General features: G+C 40.2%; 2 protein-coding genes across 2 annotated transcripts; one reads left to right on the top strand and one right to left on the bottom strand.

Moving 5' to 3' along the window:
• Nucleotides 1–1,040: 1,040 nt before the first annotated feature.
• LOC117455257 (cell death-inducing p53-target protein 1-like) lies at nucleotides 1,041–2,551 on the bottom strand. The gene is made up of 4 exons (XM_034094690.2): nucleotides 2,383–2,551; nucleotides 2,171–2,299; nucleotides 1,460–1,634; nucleotides 1,041–1,359 (listed from the first exon to the last, which is right to left on the bottom strand). Exons 1-4 carry the CDS (start codon nucleotides 2,441–2,443, stop codon nucleotides 1,242–1,244), a joined length of 483 nt encoding a protein of 160 aa, XP_033950581.1. The 5' UTR covers nucleotides 2,444–2,551; the 3' UTR covers nucleotides 1,041–1,241.
• A 1,272-nt stretch (nucleotides 2,552–3,823) lies between these two features.
• On the top strand, nucleotides 3,824–12,228 carry arpc1a (actin related protein 2/3 complex, subunit 1A). Its single transcript, XM_034084592.2, has 11 exons — nucleotides 3,824–4,129; nucleotides 4,752–4,845; nucleotides 5,490–5,594; nucleotides 5,785–6,007; nucleotides 6,621–6,728; nucleotides 6,879–6,982; nucleotides 7,090–7,198; nucleotides 9,729–9,804; nucleotides 9,893–10,086; nucleotides 11,262–11,352; nucleotides 11,442–12,228. The coding sequence occupies exons 2-11, from the start codon at nucleotides 4,782–4,784 to the stop codon at nucleotides 11,478–11,480; spliced, it is 1,113 nt and encodes a 370-aa protein (XP_033940483.1). The 5' UTR covers nucleotides 3,824–4,129; nucleotides 4,752–4,781; the 3' UTR covers nucleotides 11,481–12,228.
• The last annotated feature ends 497 nt before the right edge of the window (nucleotides 12,229–12,725 follow it).

Genomic DNA, 12,725 nt, shown 5'->3' on the forward strand with positions numbered 1-12,725 from the left:
GTTGCTGATAAGTCTCTCCTTCACAGACAGTCCTGACAAAGAGCCGGAAATCGATACAGGTGGTATGAAGGGCATTTTGGCTACACACAGGACCAAATAGGAGAGGAGTTCAGTTTTACGGTTGAAGTGCTGAAACAAAAAAAGGGAGGACACTAAGGAGGAAACTAATTGATTGAAGGAGGGGAGAAACTGATGCATCCTCTGCCATGCAGGGGTCAGCTGTGAGTGTGTTACTGCTGGGTCCCAGGAGACATCCTGACAGTGTCTTATACCCAAGCAGCAGGAGGGCGTGGCGAAAGGCATGTTTGACCTCAGGCGAGTAGAATTAAGGTGTCGTTGCTTCTCACATGCTCATTAACCTGAGGCTCAAAGATCTAAAATAAACCCACACTTCTAATCCTCTTGGGTCATGTCAATAAGGGCACGTTCACTACTCACAGTGCAAGTACACAAGCAGGCTTAATCCAATCAATGTGGATGTATTGATGACAAGAGTGAAAGTTAGGTGAACATCTATGCAATGTAGCTGCGATGAAAAATCTGTGGAAACAAGGTCTAAATGGAGCATGAAAGTTCATTCATGTCCTTGGTTATAGTAATTGGCTCCTTACTTTCTGTAACAATGTACATTTCCTCTGAGACGGATAAAGGTATTCTGATTGCGTAAGAAAAAAAGAACTCAAGGTAAACTTTCTAGCTTTTCTCACAGCGTTAAACAAGCAGTTCATCAGCAGATTAAAAAAAAAAACTTCTTATTTTGTCAAATGTGGAATTGAATTTAAAGGCATCATTTATATACACAACCTACGATTGGATTGCTCAGCATTTTCCTCTTATGGCTGCACTTTAAAAAAGGACACTTGTAAATGTCTATAACTATGTATCCTGTAAATATAATGTATAATGTCCTTTATTGTTTTATGTTTCATGTGGAACCTATATGCTGCAGGTCTCCCTTGAAAAAGAGATCTATGATCTCAATGGGACCAATCTGGATAAATAAAGGTTTGAAATGAAATGAAATGACAAGAAACATGGAAAACGATTGACAGAAAATATTTATTTAATATGATTTTGTTACAAAAGGTAAAATATAAAGATGTCTAAATTATACATGACAGAAAGCAATGTATTCTTCTTACAATTTACACATTAATATATTCATTTTAGGTTATACTGACAGATAAAAAAAAACACATCAGCAATCAGTTTAACTTCTTAGTAGTCAATCGTGTGTGTTTTCATTCACAGCAGGACCTCCTGTGTACATGGAGGACCCTGTAACAGAGAGGGCAAGTGTGATAGGCATCCTTGAAATGGTTCACGAAAAAAGGAATCAGACAGCATCCAAGCACCAAGCTGTAAGACAGAAATCACACATCAGTCTTTGCATTTTCAATGTGTGAATGATGCTGGGTAATTAGATAACCAGATTAAGGTATTTGATCGAGTCCCTTACAAGCATAATACAAACACCAGACACATGAGCCACGCATGCCTCCCGACTTTGAAGATGACTTGCGTGGTGACCCGCGTCTGACAGGAAGTACATGTCGTCAGACCCGGAGAGCAACACAGCTCCGTCTCATAGCTCACAAACTTCAGCTTGGGTGTAAATATAGGAGCAGGGGAAGCTGGAGAGAAGACATGTGGGGAGGAAAAAGAAAGCTTATTTTCAAATGTAACATTAGGATATTACCTTAACTTCAAATTATAGTTTAAGTCCTCAACATTCTCTGATCAATGCTGTAGGAGGTTTAACTACCATAGTGTCATCCAAAAGCAGAAATGTCTTAACTTCAATTATTTCTGAATGACAAATTGTTGCATTTCCTCCCATTCCATGCATGGACAAATTAGTAAACAGAAATACTGGACACAGGACCAAGGTCCCAAAGTGTCAGTCCTCCATGGCTTTCACCTCCAAAATGTAACTCAAAGAGACTTGTATCAACTAGGAAGATATGCAAAATTACCCTAAAGATATATATAAAAAAAACTATAAACTACTACAAATACATGCAGAACAGCTGCAAAGTAACACAAAGTTTTACAACGATTATGACAAGGAGAAAAACAGCCATGAAATGAAATGTGAACGAGACACAAAATGACATTTAGGCCTGCTCTACATATTCAAAATGGAGGCAGATGTTAGGTGAGCATGTACCAGTAAGAGATGGGTATGTTTCAGTGGAGCAGCCAATTCCAGGAGAGAAAGAGAAGCAAGGAGGTGGTGGAGGGCTGAAAGGCGAGTTAATATGGTAAATCCTCGGAGCTCGTACCGTTTGACTTTCATCTGGAAGAACAATTTACAAACTTTATTTAACTGTGTACTGTTAAAACCTATGATTTCTGGCTCTGTAAGTGAGAGTTTTTTACCTGGTAAGAAGTACGGCGGAGGAGTTGGAAACGGCTCATCTGCTTTTGATAATGACTCCATTTAAAAATATATGCTAAACATGTGTGAACAAGAATCTGATGTGTTTTCAGTCAGCTGCAGTTCATCTGAATGTGTACCAGGTGCAAATAAGAGGTGCTGATTGAGATCTCCTCTGATTGGTTGATGAACCTATTACCCAAAAGGCAATAGCAAAATGACCTTTAAAATGAGGCAAATGTGATTTTTTTTGTTTGACAGAAGAGCCAATTTGTGTAAGGTTTAATGCAGAATGAATGGAGATTGATTGACTGTAATTTGGAAGCATCTTAATTTATTTCACTCCATTGGTTGAACAATTGGATTAAAAGGTTTAGATGTATACTGTTGCTAAATAAATGAATGATAGGTGTGTTTGAAGTACATTGAACAAGACCTGTATAACATTATTTATGTAAATAAAATCCTTACCACTCCCAGCTTGTTTATTAGTGGGAGACTTTGGTCAGTGCAATGGTAACTATAAAGTACAAATACAGGCATCACTTAAATTATGAGCTATGTTATGTGGTATATAATAAAAGCGTTAATCAAATGTTTCCAGGTTTTTTTTACCACCATGGCATACTTGGTGAAAACACTGGTCATAATAAACTCTCAGAAATAGTATATTGACAGAATAATGATAATATTCTTTGCATGAAATTAAAAAAAAGTACAGACCAATGTCGTCTTTGAATATGTGGTGAGCCATGAAAGCCTCAGCACATAATGAATGGGTGAAGAACATGCCAAATAAGTCTTCTTTAGAAACCATACTTCAAAAATGTGCTTATTGGCCCCCCTGTAAATTGAAATGTGAATTCAGTGTGGTGCGATTGGGAAGTGGCCTGGAGTGGGTTTAAAGTGGAGAAGCTAAGGAAACAAATAGCTCAAGCAGCTGAAATTCTCATCACTCACCTCCACCCATGTGAACGAACCAATACACACCTACATTGTTACCAATGTAGGCTACATATGGTCATGTATATTCCCAAACTTTTTTGCTTTGTCCTCCTTGTTCGTAGCTGTTCATGTCCATTTATGTGTAAGTAGGCTACAGTACATTAAGAACAATCTGTCAGACCTCCTTGGTTGTGCATAAATGCTGATGAAATGCTGATGAAAATGAAAGTAGATTTCAACAAAGGGACCTTGTCCATGACAGGTACTCAAGATCAGGTAACCTTAACCATCTCAAGGCCCTTGTGATCATGGTATTGTTTATGGCGCTTTCAGGACCCATGGGAATTAATCATGTATCTCAGTTTATAAATCCTGACACTGTGGTCATTCATAGCTGAGTTTTAATGGGGGATTAGTCAACACGATGCACTAGATGGTGGTGTTTTCTAACCGGTTTGGCCACTTTGGGTGTTTCTATTTGAACCACTAGAGGAGCTCTTACGCGTTCGTCAGAGATTGTGTGGGGACGTCGATGTGAACGAGCCGAGGTTTTTCCACTTGAATGTAACAGCTAGCGTGATGAGGCTAAGCTAGCTGTCAGCCAGGCATCCACGGGTTTTGCTGCCGAGTTAGCTTCCGGATGCTCCCGGTCGTATCCTACTGGCCGTCTTGACATTCCCTCAACATTGCTGGACGAATTCGTGTCGACTGACCAGAGTCCGCGAATTCAGGTCCATCCCCGATCTAACCTTTCCCCGCTTGCGTCACTTAGCTTGCCGGCTAACCGAGAACCGGACTGACGAGGTGAGTTAGCAAGCGGGCTAGCGGAATGTACGGCTAACAGTGTAGCAGCTATCATTGGCAGTAAAGGCATCTCCTCCGAGGAAAAACCGGGGTCTGACATAGTAAAGAGGGGCCGTCTGGGCACAGTGTGGATAGTAACACGTCTATATATTTCTCAAAATGACCAATATGGCTGAAAGGCCTGTTTAACACCGGTGAACTGTAAGCTAGCAATGTTGATTAACTAGTTATGTGTTGCTGTTAACGATTTCTAATAAGACAATTGTAAAACGATATTAACTTGGCTAGTCAACCCAATTCCACTAAAGTGTTTCACTGTGGTGAACGCAAGCTGTCCAACTTTAGCTTAGTAATATTATTTTGGCTAACATTGGCTAGTTCAAGCAGCCTTTTAATGTTTGCCTTTTATCAGTGGGTTTAGCTAACGTCAGTGCTCCCAGGCTAACAATCTAATTAACGTTGCAATAAAGTGAACGGATTTTGAAATGTATTGCATCTTTTTTTTATACGCTGTCATGTGTGGAGCTGTAAAGCCGGTAGAGGCAAAGTTCAGTTCAGCTGTTTTCTCTGGGTGTGTTTTGTCGCTCGTCGCTAAACTAAGTTTTGCTGTGTGACTTCGCAGAGCTCCACTTAAGGACCACACCCAGACAAGATGTCCCTTCATCAGTTTCTGTTGGAACCCATCACCTGCCACGCGTGGAACAGCGACAGGACACGTAAGGCTGAAACCTTTCCTGATCTGAGTGTATCACTACCAAGCTCTGTACGAGAAGATGTACTGTTCGTTACTTTAGTCTATTCTCTTCTATAGCTACTTAGGTCAAAGCCAGTGCATTTGAATATTAACATCAAGTAGATCCCTGCATAAATGTTTCTTTAAAAGCGGACACTATTGATGATTCACTTTAATGTTGCCCTCTGATATTAATATTAAGCTGCTGGTTACTTAAAATGATATCAGTTGTGTGATGGACATATTGGATGCAAATATTTTAGATTCTTTAATCTTGGGATTTTCTTTGGAGATATATCACATTTTACTAACAATTTCTCCATTGTTTATTCTTTGTGATCAGTTGTGTTATAGTTTTATTTTAAACCATTAGTTGAATTATATCCTTCATTTGGATTGATTGATTGATTTGTATATTAAAAACAAATGATTATACCTATCAAATATTTATTTGCCAACAGGAGTGCAACTTCGGTCACATTTATTTCAAACTTTTGTTTTTTGGATTTATAAACTCTTACAACATGTATTCCAGCTAGCTATGGCAGATACCAGAAACTTGTCCAACTTGTTTGTTATCTGTGCGTTCATCCTAGTAACCTGCTGGTTTTATCTTTAACTCTGTAGAAATTGCCATCAGTCCAAACAACCATGAAGTCCATATCTACAAGAAGAGTGGTAACCAGTGGGTTAAGACCCATGAACTGAAGGAGCATAATGGACACATAACAGGTATTTAAAGAGGCTGCATAATACTTATTTGTATCTATGACTAACCCACAAACATGCAAAACAAGTGTGTCTGGTAATGTCATCGAAACAGGTTGCAAACATGTCTCATTCTGTATAATAGCTCTGGTGCTGTCATTATACACTATTAGTCAGCGAGGCATTACATAATCTCTCTCTTTTTGTGTTGTAGGAATTGACTGGGCTCCCAAAAGTGACCGTATAGTGACATGTGGAGCAGACCGTAATGCCTATGTGTGGTCGCAGAAGGAGGGCGTATGGAAGCCCACCCTGGTCATCCTCAGGATCAACCGAGCTGCCACCTTCGTCAAGTGGTCTCCGCTGGAGAACAAGTTTGCCGTTGGAAGTGGTGCGCGACTCATCTCTGTCTGCTACTTCGAGTCTGAGAACGACTGGTGAGAATATTGGTCCAATTATTACAATTAGCTGAAATGTATCTGTTTTTAAAATTGGATAAATCATGGAGGCAAGGTTTTAGTCAAATGTTTATTTCCAATTGTTTTGCTGATGTGTTAATGGGATTATAAATGTGTTTCTTTTATACTGTTGGTGTGTTGTCCCTTTTTCTCATTTCAGTATTGCATAAGACGGTGTTACTTTGACATTCATTTCTGGCCTTTTGTGAAAAAGTCTCCAAACTCATTCACCATTAATGTGTTCCTTTGGGACACGGCAGCGGCCCGAGGCAGATGGTGCACTAAATGTGTCACCTGGATTGTCATTTTTGGCTTTGAGTCCGTCTGTTCTGTGTTGCTTTGCTCATTGATTCAGTTTTTCTGAATTGTATAAGTGACCCCATCTGTCACGACCAATGAATGTCTGGTCTTTTAATTGTCAGCAGACAAGATAACAAAGGTTTTAGTTTAACTGAACTACACCCACAACTTGTATCTGTTTCCCTTTTTAATATCAGATTAAATGATCATTGCATTTTAACATGAATATACGTTACAAGTTCTGACGTTTTTCACAAAAAACATAAAATCTGTGCTTTTTCACATCATTTAGGTGGGTGAGCAAGCACATCAAGAAGCCAGTCCGCTCCACCATCCTCAGCCTGGACTGGCATCCCAACAACATCCTGCTGGCGGCTGGATCCTGTGACTTTAAATGCAGGTAAGGGCTGTTGACATTGAAAATTGTCAAATGAAATGAGATGGAGGATTATATGACAGAAAACCTGGCCAGGCTCTTCCTTTGCTCCTTTTGATTCCTGTCTTTGTGCTTCTCTCCTCCTCCCCCCCCCCCTCCCTCTCCGGCCTCCAGGGTGTTCTCAGCCTACATTAAGGAGGTTGAGGAGAAACCAGGCCCCACACCCTGGGGCAGCAAGATGCCATTTGGGGCTGTGCTAGCAGAGTTCGGAGGAGCAGGTCTGTATCTTTGTCTTCAGATGTGTTGATAAAAAATCTCTTTCATATGAGTTGCAGTAACCTGAACTAAACCAGATCTGCCCTTTTCTCCACTTTGTGCCTGTTAGGTGGAGGGGGTTGGGTCCACTCAGTCTCTTTCTCAGCCTCTGGTAACCGACTGGCCTGGGTCAGCCATGACAGCACTGTCACTGTGGTGGACAGCTCTAAGACTGCCAGGTATTTTCATTTCTACCCAAATAGCATTCTTGTTTATGATTGTAACCAGCAGGTTTCTCAGATTAAACATGCCCTGTGGAGTAAACAAACAAATGTGATGTTTACATTCGCTGTTACCCACCAAAACGCCTCTAGGCCAAACAAATCTGTTTTCTCAATTTCCTGTCTCAAAATATATTTGCAAAGTTAGGATAGACATGAGGGAAGACTGTGAAGTTTAAGCTACTAATGCTTTAAGGTTTTAGAATTGACCTAGTATCTTTTTGTTTTTACTGAAAATGAAAAAGATGATACAATTATAATGTCCAAAAAGTTACTAACTCCTTTCATTAAACTCATCAGTTTTGAATCTAAATATTATTTAAAAAAACCATTAACTAGTTATTTATTTGACGACATGTTGGTGTCTTCTCTTTTTTCGTCACACCACCATTTGTAATGGGATCATCTACTCACATTGCCAACAGGGCGAGAAAGATAAACAACCAAATTGCAGGTGTTATGAATTGAGATGAACAGGCTCAGTCTAGACCAGGGCTCTCCAACACGTCGATCGCGAGCTACCGGTAGCTCGCGGGCAGCTTTTCAGTAGCTCGCCGCTCGATTATCGATTATAGCGTTGTAAGGTTGCTTCTTGATTTTTCGGCCGCGGCTGGACAATAACGTTTTTTTATTTTATAATTTTTTCTGTCACACGAATATCAAATTGATCCGTGACAGTGATCAAGGAACATACGTGACATCGGCACAGCGACACCACACACGGACCAGTCTGCTTTATCCAGCAACACCAGTCCAGAACCAACAGCAGAATGACCCGCTCTGAATCAGGCCGTGTCGCTGGGGCTCAGAGACACACAGGGAGGGATTTGTGTTTTTTGAAAAACACTCGTTATCATCATGTCAGGTTTTTGGTGGATTTAATCAAGTCTTGGATTGCAGAGTATGAATGTCCTCTTGCTATTTTCAGTTGATACATATTTGTGTAAAGTTTGTGAAGGCAGGAGGAAAGCTTCCGCGATCACCGTCTCCTCTCCGTTCCTCCAAACCCCGCCCCCTCCCTGAAAATAATGAGTGACAGGCTGATACTGACCCGATAGAAACTTTATTATTCACTTAATCACTGATTGAGATGATGAAGCTAACTTAATCTCATACATTCATGGGATTAATGTAACAGTAAGACAGAGAATAAGTGTGCACCCACATGCACTATTTTTGTTTTTATAATGCTGTTGTCTGCTGTGTTCAGACTCAAATCATGTGTGTGATGCCACATTCAGTGTCCTTTTTTTAACAGAAGACCGTTGCTAGAAGCTGAAGCTAGACTGCAGAAGCATTATTTGTTGTTTTTTGAGGATGGAACAATTTCACACACAGATATAGGGAGGCTAGACCTATACAATTGATTTATTATGGTTTATAATTTCATGTCAAGAAGAAGATGAAAAAGATGGCTGAACTGTTCAGTGTCAATCCTGTGGAGACGGAGATGGAGGTTATAAATCTCCAAAATCATGTTCAGCTTAAGTCTCAGCAAAACTCACAACATTTCTGGAGCCTTGTACGCCCAGAAAACTATAAGAACATTCACCAAGCAGCACTGAACACGTCTGCTTTATTTGGCTCTACAGACCTTTGTGAAGCAGCTTTTTCTGACATGAATGACATCTAAATACAGAACAAGACTGACTGATGAACATTTAAATGACTCTATTAGAGTGAATCTAAGTGGGTCCAGCATACACCTGTATGGTGGACTCCATGCAGCGCCATTCATCTCACTGACTGTAAAAAAGAGTGAATGCACTTATTTGACCATAAGTGCATAAGATGCTTGTCAGGTGGTGATTAAGGACATTTATGTGAATTTTCAGTGACTTACTTGTTATGTGGGCCATAATAATATGTGAGACATTTTCGTTTTCTTGGACCAAGATGTGAAGTTAAGATTTTTTATAAGCTTTAGGTATTGCAATTTCGTACGTGTACAAAAGTAGCTTAATTCAACTGATGAGTGCTATGTGAAGAAATGTAAGCGATGCGATGCAAGTAGCTCTTGGCCACTTTCATTTTTTCAAAGTAGCTCTCGGATGAAGAAAGGTTGGAGACCCCTGGTCTAGACAACCTGAAAACGCTACAGTGAACACAGCCCAGGTTTTTGAACACAAAACAGTCATTTCTGGGATAACACACCTCTTTTGAAGAAGTTTGTGCTCAGAGATATGTGTGTTGTTTACTGATTGAAACGACATTAAAGAATCTAACAAAAACACAGATATTAAAAAAATAAATAGATCAAATCAATGTTTTACAGGGGAATTAACATACAGGAATGAAGAAATATATTCATTAGAAAAATGCCTTTTTAAACAAGATGAATTAGCAAATAGAGTTTTTGTAAATTCCGTTTAATCCAGGCTAGCCGTTAGGAAGATTAAGCAAACTGTGCTTTATGTGATCAAAATGTTTAATCCCTGATACATTAAAACCAGTTGTTCTCAAGCTGATCATTCATTTGTGTGTTCAGTCCTTCACAGCTGAAGACGGAGTTGCTTCCTCTCCTCAGTGTCATGTTTGTTTCAGAGAACAGTCTAGTAGCTGCGGTAAGATTAAACGACACATTTCATATTTCCATGCACAAATAAACAGTCATCAAGGATAATGATTTGAAATGAATGTCTGCGTGTTCAGGGCCACGACTGTTGCCCCATGCTGTTCCGTTGCGAAGATGGTGGAGTGCTGACATTTGTGTCAAAGCTCGACCTCCCGAAGCAGAGCATCCAGAGGAACATCTCCGCCATGGAGCGCTTCAGGAACATGGACAAGAGAGCCACCACCGAGGACCGCAACACTGCGCTGGACACACTGCACCAGAACAGCATCACGTGAGTCACAGTCACCCGAGACGATGCAGGGCGTGGAATTTATCATGGGACAGAAAATATGGAGTCTCCACTGAGAGGAGTTTGTAAGACTTGTTTCCTTAATGAGTGTCAACTACACATAAGAATCACCTCTCTGTATAACGCAGTACAAGTCACCACGATTGAGGGTTTATTGAGGACTGCTGTATTGTATTACTTTTAGCTTAGTGTGTCAAATAAACCTGTTACTGATGTTATTTTAATACCTTAAATAGATGTGGTGTTATGTAACAAAGGTATTGGCTGGAGTAGATGCTATTGGAAGCTCAGTGGATCTCTATATACAATGTTTTAATATTATTCATTTTCACAGCCACCTATTAATGACTCTTAAAGGTGGGGTAGGTAATTCTCTTCAGAAACACTTTTTGTTATATTCCATGGAATGCTCTTAACATCCCGATGGCAATGAATATATGAAATGCTTTGACAATAAATACATTAAAAAATGTCTTCTGTGGAAGCCGTGGCGCTGTAAAAAGCACGACCAATCATTTTAGCCGGCCCGGCTAAAATAACTGGATGGCCTACCTGCCTGTCAGCCTTCCATCTGTGCACAAACGTATCTCTTACCCTCATTGGTCATGTGCGCGTGCGTGTGTGTTGGAGGAGGGGCTCTGTAAGGAAGTCTGAAGGAAGGGGCAGATTTTTTTCGGTTGTGTATTTTCAAATTCTAGCGCACTCGTGCTGGTTTCTCCATTCTTACCTACCCTACCTTTAAGTAATCGGTTGTTTAGGAGTTTGCAACTTACCTTCCTTAACTTAAGCAGATGACTATTTGCTCTAAAATTGTTGTAATGTGCAACCATAAGCTTTTACCCAATTGAAAAATAAAAACTGCTAAAAGCAGCATGTTGTAGTTTTATGGCTGATTTTAGCCATAGCGCCCAGTCTCATATCTTTATGAGAGGTCCATTGAGGATCCATTTAGGATCAGTACCGTTAAAGTTGTCAGGGCAGTATAATAAAATCCATCATCATTTGCTGTATGTTATCATTTCTATATTTCAGTTCAGTTTCTCATTTTTGTAAAGCACTTTAACTTGCCTTGTGTTGAAGGGTGCTATATAAATAAACATTCCTTGCCTTTACTCCCATTAAACTGTCTTTTATGTATTTCCATGTCTGGTCCATAGCCAAGTGTCTATCTATGAAGGAGACAAAAAGGATTGTCGCAAGTTCTGCACCACAGGCATCGATGGAGCAATGACCATTTGGGACTTCAAGGTATAAACACACAAATCGCCTCGACACAGATCATTACTCTGAGATCTCCTGGCTCTAACTTCCTTGTGGGTTTTTGTTTTCCTCCTCAGAGTCTAGAAGCATCTATCCAGGGTCTCCGCATCATGTGAAGAAGCCTTGTAAATGAATGAAGAAAATGCAGCAGGCCTCACCCCCCCCCCCCCCCCCCGGCACAGCCAGTAACACAAATAACTGACCCCCTAATCGAGTGTCTGCTAAAGCACTGATCAGAACACAACACACTTTTTTGGGTGTGCCAACACTCTCACGCACACACACTTAAGTACACACGCATACACTACACACACACTGAGCTGACGTGTGACATCACTGTTGATTTTTTTGTTTGTTTGTTTTTAAATGAAGGTTAACCAAGTGTCAAAGTGGGAAGGTCCCCTGACACGTATTCAAACGTGAAGTGAAATGTGTGTTTTTATGTTCTCTAACCTCCTGTACCAAACGTTGACACTAAAAGGTGCGTTTTATCCAAAAGTCCGACTGCATTTCACCTCAGATCAACCTCAACGTGATCTCTGAACATCAATGTTTAGTAGAACGGAGGACGTGATGATTTGCTTCCTGGGGGAGAGTAAATATTCTCCAGCAGGTGAAGTCATTGTTTAGATTAGGACCCGGGTTATTGATGTTTTGAGGTCACGTTGCAGGTTGGCTGCAGAGAGATGTGCAGCGTCTGACGGTGGAGAGGGAAAGCAGCTGTCTAAACTCTGTGCGGAGTCACGGCCGAACAGCACTTGGCTCTGTGGCTACTTCACTAAAACCACACAAGATGGAGGATTTCTATGTAACTGATCGTGAGGTAGACATGAAATAAAGATGAAGTCAATTTACAGAACTCAACTCACTCGACTGTTCCTTTGTCTTTTCTCTCAGACTAGATGCCTTTAGGGATCTTCTATACTAGTTGGTTGTGTTCGTTCTTACATTTTACTCCATATTTGTTCTTGTTTGCTAGAAAACTATTTATTAACGACAACTTTGAATATCAGTTTTTATAATTGGTAACTTTGAGATTCAGATTTTCAACTAGGAGGTTTTAGTTCCTGAAACATTAGATAAAAAGCCATGTGTACCATGCACCTTTATTGACCTCATTGTGTTCTGTTTGTCATACATTTGGGTTGTTTTCCCCAGAGTTCCCATAGGAACTGATTATGAACTTGCAGGTCTCCCTTGAAAAAGAGATCTATGATCTCAATGGGACCAATCTGGTTAAATAAAGGTTTGAAATGAATGTGTCTATCTCTTTATACGGAATGGTCCACTGTGCTTATAGTACCCAAATAAAAAAAATAGGCATTGTAGAAAAACTTAAAAGTTTTGGGGGGTTTTGTTTA

The sequence above is a fragment of the Pseudochaenichthys georgianus genome, chromosome 1 (genome assembly GCF_902827115.2).
Source record: "Pseudochaenichthys georgianus chromosome 1, fPseGeo1.2, whole genome shotgun sequence".
NCBI lineage: Eukaryota > Metazoa > Chordata > Actinopteri > Perciformes > Channichthyidae > Pseudochaenichthys > Pseudochaenichthys georgianus.